The sequence below is a fragment of the Lissotriton vulgaris genome, chromosome 2_2, assembly GCF_964263255.1.
Source record: "Lissotriton vulgaris chromosome 2_2, aLisVul1.2, whole genome shotgun sequence".
In the NCBI taxonomy this organism is placed as follows: Eukaryota; Metazoa; Chordata; class Amphibia; order Caudata; family Salamandridae; genus Lissotriton; species Lissotriton vulgaris.
In genome coordinates, this window is record NC_141688.1 from 119,821,870 (window position 1) to 119,840,615 (window position 18,746).

General features: G+C 46.5%; 1 protein-coding gene across 1 annotated transcript in view; it reads right to left on the reverse strand.

The window, feature by feature from the left end:
• The window catches only part of ETFA (electron transfer flavoprotein subunit alpha), a 415,153-nt gene that overhangs the window by 85,331 nt on the left and 311,076 nt on the right, over window positions 1-18,746 (reverse strand). The window contains exon 10 of the mRNA XM_086959425.1: window positions 18,025-18,090. Coding sequence (XP_086815551.1) covers window positions 18,025-18,090 — 66 coding nt within the window. The remainder of the gene's footprint in view (window positions 1-18,024; window positions 18,091-18,746) is intronic.

Genomic DNA, 18,746 nt, shown 5'->3' on the forward strand with positions numbered 1-18,746 from the left:
CTGTCGTCGGAGACAGGAGAGCAGGATCAGCGATGCGGGAACGGCCTCAAGGTAAGTTTATGTCTTTTTTTTGTTTCACTTCACGCGACCCTCACGCCACCCCCACCCTCCGCAGCCTCCCCTCACAACCCCTGCCCGCCCCAACCCACAAGCCATGCCGCCCGCCTCTGGATGTATGAATGTGGGCCTGCGAGGGGCAATAGACACCCATTCATGCATTTTATTTACTGAAGGCCCTATCCTTTACCCCCTTGCATGCATTCGTCGGCCAAAGGCCGTCGCAAGCACTACCTCGGTAGTGCTGCGCACGTCCGTTGGCGGACGCGGCGCCGCCCGCGCAAACTAACGCCTGCACCGCAGCGGAATAAAAGAGAAATGGGCTGCATAAAAAATGGCATTATGCAAAGGACAAACAAATGATGGACAGAATGAAGAACAAATCAAACATTCTCCCCCAGTCAAAAGGTTTAATCCATCGTTCTTTTGATCACTATGCCACATCAGTTTAGACCTAGCCATATGCAAATCTGTCTTGACCATGCTCCTCATGTTAACAGTTCAGCCTGAACTGCCAAGCCAGGTTCTCCCTGGACCCGAAACAAGCCTCATGAGAACTGTTACAGGGTATCACCCCTCATCAGCCAGGCTAGCTTGATTCCAGTGGCACAGTGAACCCGGGAGCCACATCTGGGCATACCCGATGCACTTAGGACGAAAAGTAAAAGACCTGTGTTAAATCCATCATTCTTTTGTTCACCATACCACCGCAGTTTAGACCCAGCCATCTGCAAATCAGTCTCGACCCTGCTTCTCATGGGAACAGTCCAGCCCGACCTGCCAAGCCAGGTCCTCCCTGGATTAGAAACAAGCATCCGGGGACCAGTTACGGGGTATAGCCCCTCATCAGCCGGGCTAGCTTGAATCCAGTATCATAGTTAGCCCAGGACCCACTTCTGGGCATACCCGGCGCAGTTAGGACGAGAAAGCAAAAGCGACACAGATGATGGATGGAAGGTGGAACAAATCAAACATTCAGTCCCAGTCAAGAGAGCTGCATTAAATCCATTGTTCTTTTGCTCACCATGCCACCTCAGTTTATAGTCTAAACCGTCCATCATCTGTGCATGTTTTGCTTAGGAAATGTAGGAAGCATGCAATAGTTCCCCGTGGCCTCTGTATGCTATGCTCTCCGCAATGCCCACGGGTCACATACAAAGTGGAAGCTAAGCTGTTTGTTGTGGACAGCTTCTACTTTGGGAATACATAACACGTTTTGGGTGTTGGTATTAAATGAACTATGAATTAAAAAAATATAAAGGTTGCAAACAATTTATATATATCATTACAAATTGCTAGGAAGTTGGGGTACATATTTCAAACCCCAATTCCAAAACAATTTATAATGGGTTGCTAGTGAAGTAGAAAAACGGTGTTTTTACAATTTGTAGGCTTTGTGACTACAAAATCCATTATTACATCAGAACCTGAATTATTCCCTGTGTGCACTTCACTTATTCAGGGTAGCAAAGTTAAGCAGTCAAGGCTCACCCTGGGTGGGACCCTAGTCTACCGACCCCCAGACTCAGGAGTCAATTTTGTAAACATCACTGACTTTATTGCACTGCAGCCTCCAGCGGCAGCGCTTCCAAACTCCTAGGAGACATCAATTTCTCATCTCTGCTGCCTTTCTTGATAACCTTGCGAACCTGGGACTAATCCAACATGTCACTGAGCCCACGCATGCTGCCGGACATATCCTAGACGCAGTCTTCACATCTTCTGACAACATTACAATCAACACTCCAAGACCAGTGACCTGGACAGGCCATGCCATAGTCAGTTTTACAATTGACGTCCATCAACCCAGAAGAGCCCCCAAAGAGGGCCCTGCACGCTGAAACTAGAACAAACTAACAGGGGTGGACTGGACGACCGCCCTACAGGAGAACAAATAGGAACCCACAGGCATCCTGGCATGCAACATCGAGAACACCCAACAAGTGGATCACCAATTGCGTCGACACTCTGGCCCTCATGAAACTAAGCAACAGCAAAAAGCCAGAATACAAGCCAGCTGGTACTCTGCAGACCTTAAAATGACCAAGAGAACTGCTAGCAAAGGGAACAGAAATGGAGAACCAGCAGAGGGGAAGTGGAAAAAAGACTCCTTCAAAGCTGCCCAGGGGAGGTACCACCAGCTTATCCGAGAAACTAAGAAAAAGCCCTAGTCAAACAAATAAATGCCAGCTCGAGCAGCTGCAAAGAAATCTTCCCAATCGTCAAAGACTTCACCACACCCATAGCTGTCGCCATTGCTTAATTTGAGCAGGTGGTTTCTGGAGCTCGGTACTCGCACTTAATTGTCAATACCAGTGTTTGTGACAGTCTGTCACAAGGTGGCACTGTCTAGCTAATTTAGAGATGACCACCACAACAACAGGTAAATATTTGTTCAATATACATGAAAAATTACCATTGCCTGCCACCCAAGCCATTCTCATAGCTTTGGAGGCCTGAAATAGTCTGAATCCTCACACTTGTAGAAGTGTGATGTTAGTAGTTGTGTTATTGCTATCAGTGGCAGCATGGCAGGGACAATGTGTGGTGCAAGCTGCAGTGGACTCCTGACGAGAGCCCTAGCACTTTTTTTTACACAAATTAAGCCCTGACTGTCACAGTAAACCTCAACCCATCACAATATCTGTACAACAACCTCTCGAACTTGGCTTTGTAGCAAAAGCGCAACCAAACGCAGCAATCCTCACCCTGCAACCGGACTCTTTGGCTGCCTCCAGAAGTCTTCTTGTGACGAAGCAGGTCTACACAATCACTACATGGGACACTATTAGCACAGAGGAAACCACAACAATTATGAAGACCATTCACCCCAGGGCCTCGGAGGACCCCTGGCCCACCACGCCTTTGACAAAGGAGCAATCCCCATCAGCAAGGCCCTCACCCCTATTCTCAACACCTCCATCAGTACAGCTGGAAACACTCCGCTTTCAACACCCTCTTAACCCCTTCGCTGCGGGGAGTAATTCCCCCACTGTGCTGGGGGCGCGCACAGCGCCCGCATGCTCATGACGAGCTCAGCTCGTCATGAGGCACGGCGCTCCGGTGCTCATGACGAGCTGAGCTAGTCACAGGTGCACCCGTTCCCGTGGAAGGCTCAGCACAGCAGGGGAATTATCCCCACGTGTGAGCGTTCCACGGCTCATGTCGAGCTGAGCTCGTCATGAGCACCGGAGCGCCATGCCTCATGATGAGCTCAGCTCGTCATGAGCATCGATGGTTTTAAAGAAACCCTCGGTTGACCGAAACAGACTTGCCAATTACCTACTGTTATCCCTCCATTCTTAGACAGCCAAAGTCCTGGAAAAAGCAACCAACAAGTGCCTCTCCGAGCACCTCATCAAATATTAGCTTTTTGACACCACACAATCAGGATTCACACGCAACCACAGTACAGGAGCCACTCATATAGCAGCAATGGATGAAATCTGGATGATCATCAACAAGAAGGAAAGGAAACAGCAGCCCTCGTCCTTCGAGATCTATCGACAGCCTCCTACCCCATCCTAATCAGACTGACTCCACAAAGGCATCCAGGGACTCGCCCTTGAATGGATTTGCTCCGTCCTCACTGGAAGAATTCAAACATGGCCTCCCATGACTCTGAACCATGTGATCTTATTTGCGCAGTCAAGTCAAGTCAAGTCAAGTCATAAAATTTGTATAGCGCACTACATACCCAGAGGGTTTCAAGGCGCTTAGGAAGGGGGGGGGGGGGGGAGGGGAGGATTATTTGTCAAATATCCACGTTTTAAGCTGCTTTCTGAACGCTAGGTGGTTCTGGGTGAGGCGAAGGTAAGCGGGGAGTGAGTTCCATGTTTTAGCAGCCAGGTATGAAAAGGATCTGCCTCCCATGGTGGTCTTGTTGATGCGAGGTACAGTGGCGAAGGCTTGGCTGGAAGAACGTAGTGATCCTCTTATTGACGGGTAGCCAGTGGAGGTCTTTAAGGTGACCAGAGATGTGTTTGTTGCGTGGGATGTCTAATATGAGCCTGGCTGAGGCGTTTTGGATTCGTTGGAGTTTCTTCTGGAGTTTAGCGGTGGTACCTGCGTAGAGGGTGTTTCCGTAGTCCAGTCGGCTCGTGACCAGAGCGTGGGTGACTGTTTTCCTTGTTTCGGAGGGGATCCAGCGAAATGTTTTTCTGAGCATGCGAAGAATGTTGAAGCTCACAAAATAAACATCCTCACTTACGCTTATGACACACAACTGATAATATTCCTCTCGAAAAAAACATCCATCACCAGGAACAGCACATGCATAACAGAAGTGGCCACCTAGATAAAACTGAATTGCCAATTGAACACTAACAATAACGAGGTGGCAGTCTTCAGAAAGCAAACCTCGCCATGGGACTCTACCTGGTGGCTCACAGACCTTGGACCTACTTCCTACTTGCGAGAAACCTCGGAATAATCACGGACAACAAACTGGACATGACCGTCCAAGTCAACGCAATGGTCTTGTTCTGCTTTAACTCACTAAAGATGCTGAAGAAAATCTTCAAGTGGCCACCAGACAATACCAGGAAAAAGAGCACCAAACCCCTATCACCGGCAGACCAGAGTAGACTACGGAAAACCCTGTATGTAGGGATTACCATCCAGCTGACAAGACTACTGCAGACGATTCAAAACATAGTAGCCAGATTAGTCCTCAACCTCCCACGTCTAGCTCATCACACCACACCTTAGTGTACTCCACTGGCTCCCTATACACAAGCGAACACACTTCAAACTCCTCACCCACTCCTACAAAGCTCTCCACTACACTGCCTCTGCCTATCTGAAGTAGTGTGGCTCACTGGTTAGAGGCGGCAGACCCGAGAGCAGAGGACGGCCCGGGACCAGGGTTCGATTCCCGGCGCGGCAGGTTTCTGGACCAGGGTCAGCGGACTCGATAATTCTCTCGCCTCGGTGCCCACTCTGATCAGCGATCACATTCGGCAACTCTGGGCATTAGCTTGCCTCATCTTCACTAACGGCCCCACCAGACCGCCGGGGATGCCTGGTCTCACCCTGGAGATACCCATTAAGGGACCATCTCTCAGGGAAGCCAGGAAGGGTTTCGCAGCGGTCGAAGCGCCTTGGGACCCTCTGGGTAAGTAGTGCGCTATATAAATGCCTATACATTACATTACATTACATCTGTACCGCCACGCTCACTTCCACCAACATCCAGATACTTCCACTCTGCTAGTCTCTCACTAGCACCAACTCCAGGCATATACACAAAAACAGAGCAGGGGGCTGCATCTTGTTGTACCTTCCACTAAAGCCTATATCTACCTCCCACAAAACACTAGAGCCTCCTCTGGACTTTTGCAAGATGCTAGCTTTTTCGAATAAGCCGCCAGAGATGGCCTCGCACACCTGCTACAGAGCACCTGGATACCCTCATAGGTGATCAGTGCACGATAAAAACACCGATAACATAACAGCACACAACTCAACCAAGCAAGAAGTAGGGTTCCACGTTACTAGGGACCGCAGGTTTTACAGAGGAACAAGTGGACCTTCCCCCCTGCACCGATGAAGGTACAACACGGGCCCGCAAGTTAAAATGAATCTGCAGACAGCCATGAGACGCCCTACAGGCTGGCACAATAGGACATTAGCCACATTAGGGTACTCCTTGAGTGCCCTCCCTAAAAAGTGGCAGATGCGCTTTGCTTCAACGACCCTTACTTAAAAGAACATGGACTCATTCCAGTGCCAACACACACTGTAGAGTTCACAGGAGGAAAACACGGCGGACCAGATTATGGTGAAAAACCGGAAGGGTTCATTGTCCTTCAAGCCCTGCGAGGGACTTTTGTCCCCACGGCGTGGCTTCAACTCTTTCCTTACAAAACGTGATTCGCCTCTGCACACCGACAGGAGCTCCCGTGATCTCATTGAAGGACACTGATAGCCCGGACTGAAATGCACACCATGGAGAAACGCATTTAAATACCAATATTGGAAGAAGTACTCTACGCGCCGAACAATATACCACTTTAAAGCACGAGACACAGTATGAACAAACAACACGTCTGGACAAACATAATGAGAGGAGCATCCTTAAATACACGGATACAAAAATTACGATATGTTTAGACTGAAAGGCTTTACAGAACCAAAAGTAGGCCTGCTGCCAGAAGGATTCGTATGACATTATACAGCAATCTAGAAGCTATTCAGCCGTGGCATTATGCAGAAAGACAGGATGCATTCCCTGTGACACCCTGAACCAACCTACCATTCATTAATAACACGTCTGAAGTTACAGCCAACAACTTCCAAGAGAGCCAGAGAGGGCGGAGGATTCAACCAGCACAGACAGTTCGGGGCGCTTCCAAGAATCTATGGTTTACTGAAGTCAAAGGTGCACACAGTGGGGAGATCCTGGAGCGACTTACCACGTTCTTACTAGGACTTCGAGAAAGATGACATGCTGGTGAGATTTAAACCTTTAGAAGGGGGACACACCCACATGAGGTGTTTTATACATAAAACTTGGCTAACTCACAACTATCCTAATACATGTTCATTTCCAATCAAATGAGCTGGCCTGGCACATTAAAGAGCTGGTGTGGTCCTCCCCCCAAGGAGGAGGAGGAGAGACAGATGCAGTGCTGCTCTGCAATCAATGATCCCATACCCATCCAAAGAGGAGGAGAGACTGATGCAGAGCTGCTCTGCAATCTATGATCCCATACCCCATCCAAAGAGGAGAGACCGATGCAGAGCTGTTCTCCAATCGAGGATCCCATACCCCATCCAAAGAGCAGAGAGATGCAGTGCTGCTCTCCAATCAATGATCTCATACCCGACCCAAAGAGGAGGAGAGACCGATGCAGTGCTGCTCTCCAATCAATGATCTCATACACGACCCAAAGAGGAGGAGAGACCGATGCAGTGCTGCTCTCCAATCGATTATCACATACCCCATCCAAAGAGGAGAGACCGATGCAGTGCTGCTCTCCAATCGATGATCACATACCTCATCCAAAGAGGAGAGACAGATGCAGTGCTGCTCTCCAATCTAAGATCCCATACCCCACCCAAAGACTAGGTGAGACCGATGTAGTGCTGCTCTCCAATTGATCACATAGCCCACCCAAAGAGGAGAGACGGATGCAGTGCTTCTCTCCAATCGATGATCACATACCCCACCCAAAGAGGAGGGGAGACAGATGCAGTGCTGCTCTCCAATCTAAGATCCCATACCCCACCCAAAGACTAGGTGAGACCGATGTAGTGCTGCTCTCCAATTGATCACATAGCCCACCCAAAGAGGAGAGACGGATGCAGTGCTTCTCTCCAATCGATGATCACATACCCCACCCAAAGAGGAGGGGAGACCGATGCAGTGCTGCTCTCCAATCGATGATCAAATGCCCTACCCAAATAGCAGAGAGAGATGCAGTGCTGCTTTCCAATCAATGATCACATGCCCCACCCAAAGAGGAGTAGAGACAGATGCAGTGCTGCTCTCCAATCGATGATCACATACCCCATCCAAAGAGGAGGAGAGACAGAAGCAGTGCTGCTCTCCAATCGATGATCACATACCCCATCCAAACAGGAGAGACAGATGCAGTGCTGCTCTACAATCGATGATCACATACCCCATCCAAAGAGGAGGAGAGACTGATACAGTGCTGCTCTCCAATCGATGATCACATACCCCACCCAAAGAGGAGAGACAGATGCAGTACTGCTCTCCAATCAATGATCTCATACCCCATCCAAAGAGAAAAAGAGACCGATGCAGTGCTGCTCTCCAATCAATGATCACATGCCCCACCCAAAGAGGAGGAGAGATGGATGCAGTGCTGCGCTCCAATAGATGATCACATACCCCACCCAAAGAGGGGGACCGACAGATGCAGTGCTGCTCCCCAATCAGTGATCACATACCCCACCCAAAGAGGAGGAGAGACCGATGCAATGCTGCTCTCCAATCGATGATCACATACTCCACCCAAAGAGGAGGAGAGGAAAATGCAGTGCTGCTCTCCAATCGATGATCTCATACCTCACCCAAAGAGGAGGAGGAGGAGAGACAGATGCAGTGCTGCTCTCCAATCGATGATACCATACCCCACCCAAAGAGGAGACACCGATGCAGTGCTGCTCTCCAATCGATGATCCCATACCCCATCCAAAAAGGAGAAGAGACAGATGCAGTGATGCTCTCAATTCGATGATCACATAGCCCACCCAAAGAGGAGGAGAGACCAATGCAGTGATGCTCTCCAATCGATGATCACATACCCCACCCAAAGAGGAGGTGAGACTGATGCAGTGCTGCTCTCCAATTGATCACATAGCTCACCCAAAGAGGAGAGACGGATGCAGTGCTGCTCTCCAATCGATGATCACATACCCCATCCAAAGAGGAGGAGAGACAGATGCAGTGCCGCTCTCCAATCATTGAGCACATACCCCACCCAAAGAGGAGGACCGACAGATGCAGTGCTGCTCTCCAATTGATGATCACAAACCCAAAGAGGAGGAGAGACGGATGCAGTGCTGCTCTCCACTCGATAATCACATACCCCACCCAAAGAGGAGGAGAGACCGATGCAGTGCTGCTCTCCAATCGATGATCCCATACCCCATCCAAAGAGGAGAAGAGAAGGATGCAGTACTGCTCTCCAATCGATGATCACATGCCCCACCCAAAGAGGAGGAGAGACAGATGCAGTGCTGCTCTCCAATCGATGATCCCATACCCCATCCAAAGAGGAGAGACAAATGCAGTGCTGCTCTCCAATCAATGATCCCATACCCCATCCAAAGAGGAGAAGAGACGGATGCAGTGCTGCTCTCCAATCGATGATCCCATACCCCACCCAAAGAGGAGAGACCGATGCAGTGCTGCTCTCCAATCGATGATCCCATACCCCATCCAAAGAGGAGGAGAGACGGATGCAGTGCTGCTCTCCAATCTATGATCACATACCCTATCCAAAGAGGAGAAGAGATGGATTCAGTGCTGCTCTCCAATCGATGATCATATACCCCACCCAAAGAGGAGAGACTGATGCAGTGCTGCTCTCCAATCGATGATTACATACCCCACCCGAAGAGCGGGAGAGACCGATGCAGTGCTGGTCTCCAATCGATGATTACATACCCCACCCAAAGAGGAGGAGAGACAGATGCAGTGCTGCTCTCCAATCGATGATAACATACCCCACCCCAAGAGGAGAGACAGATGCAGTGCTGCTCTCCGATCGATGATCACATACCCCACCCAAAGAGGAGGAGATACAGATGCAGTGCTGCTCTCCAATCGATGATCCCATACCCCATCCAAAGTGGAGGAGAGACGGATGCAGTGTTGCTCTCCAATCGATGATCACATGCCCCACCCAAAAAGGAGGGGGTGAGACGGATGCAGTGTTGCTCTCCAATCGATGACATGCTAAGACCTGAATCAACAACCAGACAAGAAAACTACTGGTGTTAAGTCCCCACGTCTCCAGAAATAAACAGTGTGAAGATGCACTCTGCTTCGACCATCAGAACGGCTAATGGTCCTGGTAGTATCAAAGCACGAGGCCTAGAAATGCATGGAACCACGTATGGCGCCACACATTGGCGAAAACGCAGCCATGCATGTACTGCCAGGGGCCTCAAATATTAACAATCTGCTTCCATTTGTGAAGGCCCATTTAGGCATTTAACAGTATAGCTGCATTTGCAACTAGCAACATTACCACAGGCACCCCCATTGGCCCTGGGCCCGGCTCTGGTGAGCACCTACTGGGACCTGTTCAATTTTTACCATCAGAGCATGCAACGTGGGCATGGTTTAGCTGACAATTAAGGAATATTCTACTGGTTCTAAGAAGGGTCCAGGCTTCCCCTGCACCCCCAAGCATGGTTCGAGTCAGGTGCATTGTTTGTCTGTGGAAGGCGAGATCCTGTAGCGCAGTTGATAGGCACTCTCTGGAAGCCAGAACATGTCACCAGTTTTAAAGGTATGAAATCCTGGCTTTTTGGTTTTCTGTTTCCATGTGTTCTCCTGTAACCGCCTTGTATAGTTAACACGTTTTATTTGGCATTTCGGGATTTGTAATGCTGTATAATGATCTCAACAGAACTGGCTGTGCTTTTCCACTGGCATCTTCACAACTACCCACTTTAATTACAAATAAACATTTTATTTTTTGTAAATAAATTAATAGAACCTGTGGAAGACCAGAGCTATTAGATTTTAGCATGTCTATTTTTGATGTTTTTATAATGGTTAAGTGTAATGTAGTCACTCAACTTCACTTGTTTAGCTGGGTTTATTAAAGCATCTGAAGCAACGCCGCATACACCAACAAGCCCCATTCACACAACTCAAACCGTCCTTTCCAGACCTCCCATCACCTGCATACCATAACCTCACACTCCAGGTATCCTTGGATACTTTGATACCACTCACCTACCCCATTAAAATCAACGATACACTACTTGCTACAAATTGTATACATGTACAGACTTTGAATACGTTACAATCAAAATGAGGTATAACATTATTAATAACAACTTCTACATATGCATTGCCCTGGAACAAGAAATCACAGATAGAGAAATGGTATACAAGGCATCAAAACTGGTTTACCTTAAAACTTGCATAGTCCCACTAAAATCGTGCATAATCTTTTAAATGTTGAGGAGTTCTTACACTCCTGTTACTGCGTCAGGAGCCACCCTCACCTGAAGTATTGTGTTTCTCCTGTGGAGAATTGTCACTCTCTTGAACTATATCTGGGCCTATTTTTATTGAGTTTGTGATACTCGCCCGGTTTCTCCTCCCTATGCTTTGCAACCTCCAACAGTCTGCCCAAATTCGGTTATCTTCAAGTTTAACATCCTTTTTAAACAGTTTAACCACTATTTGAGGGCTACCATACCTTGTTGTTTTTGTCACTCCCATAGGCAGTTTTATCCTGACCAAATCTCCGGCAGACACCACAGTACTCTTTAACGCAGGTCTCCTGTCATACAGCCGTTTCCTGTAAAATGTGTTTTCTTGTTGTCGTTTTCCAATCTAAACCCCCTCCTCATTCCTTCCTTTGTGATGATTAATCCAGGGCGGGGACATCAAAGAGCTGGGGTGTCTTCCTCTAAACAACTCACAGGGCACCTTTGCCTGTGACTGAGTGTGGTGTGAGGTGATACACCTCCACTCTTGTCTGAATGTACTCCCTCCAAATTCTTGCTTCTTGTTTCTTTGAACACTTTGTTAAGCCTTTAAACCACCCCATTACTTTCTGGGTGGTACAGAGCACACTTCTTGTAGAGAATACCCCTTTGTGAGAGGAAGTTTTCCATTTCTCTGGAGACCAGCTGTACTCCATTGTCAGTCAAAATGGAATCTGAAACCCACTCTCTTGTAAAAAAATCTCTCCTTTAACAATTTCACTACATTACTTATCTCAAAGGCCTGAGAACATTTACCTCGGGCCATCTAGAGAACAAGTCTACCAACACATAATGACCCGAGCCACTGTACCCAGAATGTCTAGGGCTACTTGCTCCCACCGTTTCTGGGGTTGTTTTGTTAACACCATAGGTTGTGTCCTTACTTTACAGACTTTGTCACTGTTTCTGCACCTCATGCACTTCACAATTTCCCATTTCACCTGTTTATCTAGCTCTGGCCATCAAAAATACAGCCTTAACCTTTCATTGGTTTTACAGATTCCCAGGTGTCCCCAATATGCCAGGCTCATCAACCTACATATAAGCCAAACCAGATGGTCCAATTTGGTGCTCCTCCACACTATTCCAGGATGTGCCGCTAGCTCATTCCTGACCTCCCAAAACTCCCTGCACGATAGAGTCAAATTTTGCATTTACCCCAGCCTTCCGCTATGAGTTCTATCACTTGTGTTAAATCCTCATATTTAACCTGATCCCTACATTCTTCCCTACTCACAATGTCTTCAGTGATTCCACATACCTTAAATTCATCCAATGTCCACAGGTGTTTAAGTGGTTCCTCCAACCCCTGCGTTTCCACATTCCCCAATCTCAATAAGCAATCTGCCACACAATTTTCCTTGTATGTATTGCACCTTAAAACTGAAGCCTTGTAATGAAATGATCCACTTACAAAGTTTACTTGATACTGCATCAATTCCCTTTCTGTCAAAATTTTTTTTTGTGGTTTGTGATCTGTTTTAACAAAGTGTGTGCCCCATAGAAAATTCTTTAGCTTTTTAATGGCCCACATTATACATAGCGCTTCCCTCTCTCTCTCGCTCGAGTATGGAGTCTCAGAAACCTTTAACTCCTTGACAAAACATAGTGTGATGTCCATTACCTACACCTTGAACAGGCCTCAGACAATGCCTCTTTTAGATTAACAAATTCTCCGTTACATAGAGTAGACCGCACAACTGTTATACCTTTTTTCAAGAGTTTCCTCATGTTATGCACTCGGGCTGCAAACTTGAGGCTAAATTTATGATAATACTCCGCCATCCCCAAAAACATAATCAAGCAGTCTTTACAATCTGGAACAGCCAACCTCTTGATAGTTTCCACTAAACTATTTACTTGGACTGATCCCACAAGCCATAAGTTTGGGGCCTGCATAAATGATTTAATTGCACTCCAGTTCACACTTGTTTTCCCTTAGTGTGAGTCCATGTTGCTTAAATCTCTCAAACACCCTTTTCAAACACAGATTATGTTATTTGAGTGTCCCCAAAGATCAAGAAATCATCTTGGTAGATTGTGACACCTTCAAGACCCTCCAGTACCTTCTCCATAGTAACTAGATAACACAATAAGGCAGTTATATTAGCTACCGGCAATCTAAATATTGGGTGTACATTACCTAGAACTGCATTGTTTACCTGAATGTGCTGTATCTTGGCCAACCGCCTCATGACTACCCAACTGGCCATTATTCATACCAACCACCACTATCCTATTTGAACAATTTGCTCAAGTCAATGGCAAATATCATTTAACAAAGGCAAATTGTGCAAACCAATGATTAACCTGAAACAGCTCAATCAAGATGGTGTCCTGATTCGGGTATGATCCATCAGGCACTACCAGGACATCCCCATGCCATAGTTTTAAAGCATCTTTGAATGGCTGCAGCAGGCACTGTCTTTCCTCCTACAGCTACCTCAAGAGAATCTAACATCCTCCTTACTTCTTTTTGTAAACCGGTTAGGCGCTATCCAAACCTTGAACTCCAGCAGTCTATGCCCAATGCTTGGACAGTTCAACCCCCAATGACATGAACCGGTTTGTGAAATTTAGTAGGTTTTCCAAATGATAAGGCGTGTGGATGGAACCCTTTTAAGCCTCAGCTTAGCAGTGGCAGGACTCCGCATATCTTGCTTGCTTTCTGCCCCTGATGCTACTGATTGAAGTTCAATACCCCAAACCATATACAGGTACTGACTGGAACCCAGCAAGGCGATAGCAAAATGTAACCAAGCAGTATCAATCTGTGCAAATGGGCCTTATGCAGCGGTGTCCAATTAAGGATGCTAGGGTTATCTTAATTTCGGCGGGGGGGGGGGGGGGGGGGGGGGGGGGCGGGGGCGGATCATGAAGACCCATAGAATTTTCTACTGTCAGGTCCATTGCTTGGTTTTCATCATTGTTAAGAACAGTGACCGAGAAAAACACCCATGCAACATTAAAAGTGTTGTGTGAATGTAAACTTTCTTGGCTCTCTTTGGGCGCAATTCCACGAGTGGAGCTAACAAAAGATTCATACATGCCAATATGGAGATTTAACACGCTGCCCCATAGGTATAAATCTTTAACAATCCTCCAGGGAAGACTCATTGTCACATCCAGGGTTTTACTTTTAATCAATATATGACATTCATTTTTTATTTTTCTGCATGATACGGAATACGGAACTACAAGCCAATGAACAGAACACTAAAGAAGCACTGAAGCAATCACAATTCATAAAATGTGTGGAGAGTAGCATCTGAATGATTCTGCTATTCATCATGTGGCTCTATAGTATGAGCCCACAACCCTAAAAATTAGAAAAAGGTCAGTTTCAGGGTGGTAAAAGAGGACAGGGCAAAACTTCCAAACAAATCAAGAAAAGTTTCCGAAACAAATGATGTTCTGCTATGCGATCTATTACTTTGTGTTATCCGCAAAGATCAGTACAAAAGAAAATCAGTAAAAAACAAAAAAAGTGCTAACATTAGATCCACACTAAAACAAAGTGTACTTGGAGTAAATTTGTGGACAAGACCCTATGACAAAGTCATGCAGAGAGTACAGTCTGGGCTTCTGCAGGTAATGCTGTGCTCAACATAAGTGAAATCAGTTTTCTGCAGTACTGTGACACACATCAACCCGTGTCCAGCATCTGTCAAGTGTCTAGAGGGAGAAATGCTAACAAAAGAAACATACAGGAGCGGATCAGATGGCCCTTGCCAGGGCAGGCGATACAAGAACTTTATCTTGAGAAAACGTTGTGTGTCAGAATAGGCAAAAAACACACATCTGTTTAACCCCTCCCACGAGCTCGTCATGAGCCACGGTTCTCGTGTGCTCATGACGTGATGAGCTCGACATGACCGTTAGCACGCTCACACGCGGGGCTAATTCCCCTGCTGTGCTGGGCGTTCTAAGGAACGGGCATGGTCATGACGAGCTCAGCTCGTCATGAGCACACAAGAGCCGTGGTTCATGAAGAGCTGAGCTCGTCATGAGCATGGGGCCGCTGTGCGCGCCCCCTCCCCTCCAGCACAGCGGGGGAATCGGCTCCGCAGTGAAGGAGTTAATATTGGCACGTGCTATAACTCGCTGTCTGGAGGCAGTACGATCAGCGAGGATTAACAATCAAGAATGGTAGGTACCCCAGACTGAGACCTCATAGTTATCTCATAAAAAGATGTTATGCCAAAGGTAGATGTGTTGGCAAGAGGGTTTTCAGGTTGATCTCACTGTTACATCATGGGTCTCTCCCATTTCCAACCAATGGATAATTTCCCCCCGAAAGAGGAACATAAAAAAAGTGAGGAGGAGAAAATGGAGCTTCAGGCAGTCAATATCTAACCAAATGTATTTTTTATTCTTCTTAGGCTAATTGTGCATCACTTCCAGAAGACCCACCTTGAGCACAGTGCCAGCAGAATGCTTGTGGGAGGTCAGGGTACCCAGTGATTAATAATAAGACATCCCCAAAATGGACGGGGAGCACAGATGTGTATTATTTTTAAATCCATTACACACAAAACATTTAAAAATGGTCTAAAGAAAAAATAAAAAAAATATAAAACCTTAGCTCCCCAAAAATGTTTTTGATTCTCTTGGTTGTTAGTCCTAAAAATCAAAGTAGCAATTTTAATGGGACCCCCTCAAAACTAAATTTGGCGAGGAAAAGGAAGGGAATGAAAAGAACAGCAAAAAGAACAATTTCCCTCAATGGCCACAATGTTTCAATATAGGTGTATATCCAGTATTTAATGTAACATGGGTGACAAATGCACAACAATCTTATTTATTTTCTAAAAAAGTATAAAGTTTTATTCATTATTTTCAAGTTGTCATTTCTTTTGTCCTTATTCTTTTCTCATATTTGCTCAAAGTGGAACATTCCTTTTTTTTAAGAGAAACTTTTTCTAGATATTTAATACATGAACAATTTCATAATTTATGCAAAGAAAAAAGAAATACATAAATATAAACATAATACAAAGGTGTAATACGCTTTGGAATACTACCCCCTCACCAAGGAGGGACCTAGCGGGTAATCCAGCCCCTCAGATTAGTATAAAGGTAGGAGCTGAGTCAAGAGACTTTAGATTTATCCTGAAGTGAAACTTGAAAAAAAACTCTGGACCCTTGACATTCTATTGCAACTAGAAGACTGAAGAATCTCCCTTGTGGTCAAGGAGTGACCACCCTGTGCAAACAGGTACCATCCAGCGATCTGCGGTTTGCTTTGTCGACGCTCCCGCCGTAGCCCGATCACAGAGCCTGACAAGAACCAGACTTCCAGACTTCCCTGAGCCCGATCAACAGCCACAGCAAAGCTGAGACCCCTGGAGGCGACGAGAGACGTGGGACTGGCCATCTTGAAAAACCTGCACCTTGCTACTTGTGCAGCTCCAGAGGCACCCTCGAAGCTGTGCATTGGGGATTGAGAAGCCCCAGCCCGAGCACCTTCTACACCGACGCACAGCCCTCCACGAGTGCCGCATGGGGCCTGCTAGTGTTTTTGTGCTCAAAGCGTCTGTCCGGTTGCTTTCCCGTTGGCTAGTGGCCTCTGTGACTACGAACCTACGAATCTACACCGCTGGCCAGGTTGCTCCAGGTCTTCCCTTGCTTCCCTGAAAAGGAGAAGCCCTGCAGACCTGGCTGGTCTGCACCAGAAGCCATCTTCGATTCCTGCGTGGGTTGCCTTTTCCAAGGCTTGTTGACTTCAATCCGGAAACCGACCCCGCCGACAGAGATCCTTCGTGGGACAGTCCGTGCCCAGCTCCTGGTCGTCGTAGACACCTCCTGGTCCACGTGGCTGCAGAGACAAGCTTCACGACATCACCTGATTGCTTCACGACATCGCCTGGTTCCTTCCTGGTCACTGGCTAGTGACCCAGACTCGGTCCCCTCTGCTTTCAGGTACTCTTCATCCTCGATCCGCCCTTGGATCCAACCGGACACTTCTCTCCTGGTCGCCTGCAGCATCTTTCTCCAAGCCTCCATAGGATTCAGCAACGAAACCAGACACACTTTGACACCTATGCACCCGGCTCCTATGGGTGAGGTAACGCGAGTACTCCGGTGCTCCTGTGGGTATTAACTATCCTAGTGTCCTAGTTTTCAGTAGCTTTCTCCTAGTCCATCCGGAAGTGTCCTAAAAGAACTAGTTTCCAATTCTTTTGTTCCCATTGTATCCCTATGGTAATTGCGTGTGTGTCAAGACACTGCACACGCCTCCCGTGGGCCTCCTGCTTCCTAACCTTTGGTAGTACAGCGTAGCCCCAGCGATTCCCTAGGCCTTAGGCCTATTCCTTGTTTGTGACGTGGTTCTTATACCACTATTTTAGTATATGGTTTTACGTGCCCCTAGGGCTCTACTGTATATTGTACGACTTACTGTAGGATAATTAAGTAAATTGTTATGTGCTTGTGCCTCTGACCTCACAAAGAGTTCAGAGGGGTTGTGTTAGTAATAAATACATATATATTTTATATATAACCTCTGTGGTGTACTTTCATTTGGTATTAAAGGGGTTATATATGGTAAAACAGCTGGCTTCAAATGCCCTCTTGAGTTTAGCCTAAGACTGCTTTGTCCATGCTACCACTAGGATAGCTGATCTATAAGGTTGACTTTACAACCATCACCATAAGGGTTGTTTGGACCGATACAGGGTGCCCACTAGAATAGTGGACATCACATATCAGGCCAACTTCTCACAGTATCCTAGGTTTATTCCACTAGGTTACTCACCGCAAGATAGCCTGCACAATTGGGTTGGCACTGCCTTGGACGAAATGAGACACGTTATTTCTAATTAGAAAATTACGTGATTTTAATTACCTATCTTTTGTGCTTTCAACATATTCAGGTTTACCACCAATCTGAGAAGGCTTCCACTTGTGATAAACCAAGTTCAAGCATGACTGTAAATCCCCCCCCCCCTTTTCCTGTATAAAATGGGAGGAAGTGAGAGACCAGTACCAAGAATATCGTAATTCCAGCCCAAAAATGGTCAAGGGAAATTGATCTATCCAAGAATCCCAATGGGAACCAAGACTAGAATGCATGCCTCTACAGCCTCACGGTTCACGCTCTAAATGACTACTCAGCCCACTAAAAGATTCCTTATTTATTATTTAAACCACAATGATGCGTTGCAATGCAAAGTAAAGTTCCAATCCCTAAACGAGATCTTAGACATTACCACAGCAAACAAAAGTTAAAAAGCTATACTGCTAGCTGGTGGCACATACCTTGCTATCTTTCATCCCAGCCAAGTGTTGAATTGCTCCAGATATTCCAACAGCGATGTAAAGCTCCTGAAACAAAAAATAAAAGTGGTAATATCAATAGCAGCTCTATGGACCATAGCGATTCATTTAAAATATATATAACATCATACAAGTTTAGAGTTTTCCCATTTGGCGGGTTAGGCATTGGAGTTGCTTTCCTATTCCGTTGGTTGCTTGTATCCGGTACATTACAATCTAAATTGTTTCTAGGTGCTTGGTTGTAAAAAAAATAATATCTGGGTTGGTTTGAATTAGAGAGATGCATTTAACGGTTTCAGCGTAAGTGTCTAAAATAGAGTCAAGGTCAACAATGTGATAACAATGGATACAATAGAAGTGGTCCCTGCGTGGAAAAACAGTCCCTGTCAACCTTAGAGCCTAAACTCTAAAGGACTGGCAAGAACTTGAGTCAGAAATTAGATAGTAGATAGATTCTTAAAGCAATGCGGTTTTGAAATTACAATGGCCCCATGTCAACAAGGGGTTAAAGCATCGGATTCAATATAGCGAACCTGCTTTATTGGTTATATAGATTAGATTTTCACTAAATATCAACACTGAAATTACCCAGGAAGGAAGTAGTACAAAAAGGACAGAGATCAATGTGCGCCTAGGGCAAGGTGGGCGGCACCCAGGGCTGGACACGGTCAGACCAAACATGGGCCTACTGCTGCATGCAGGTA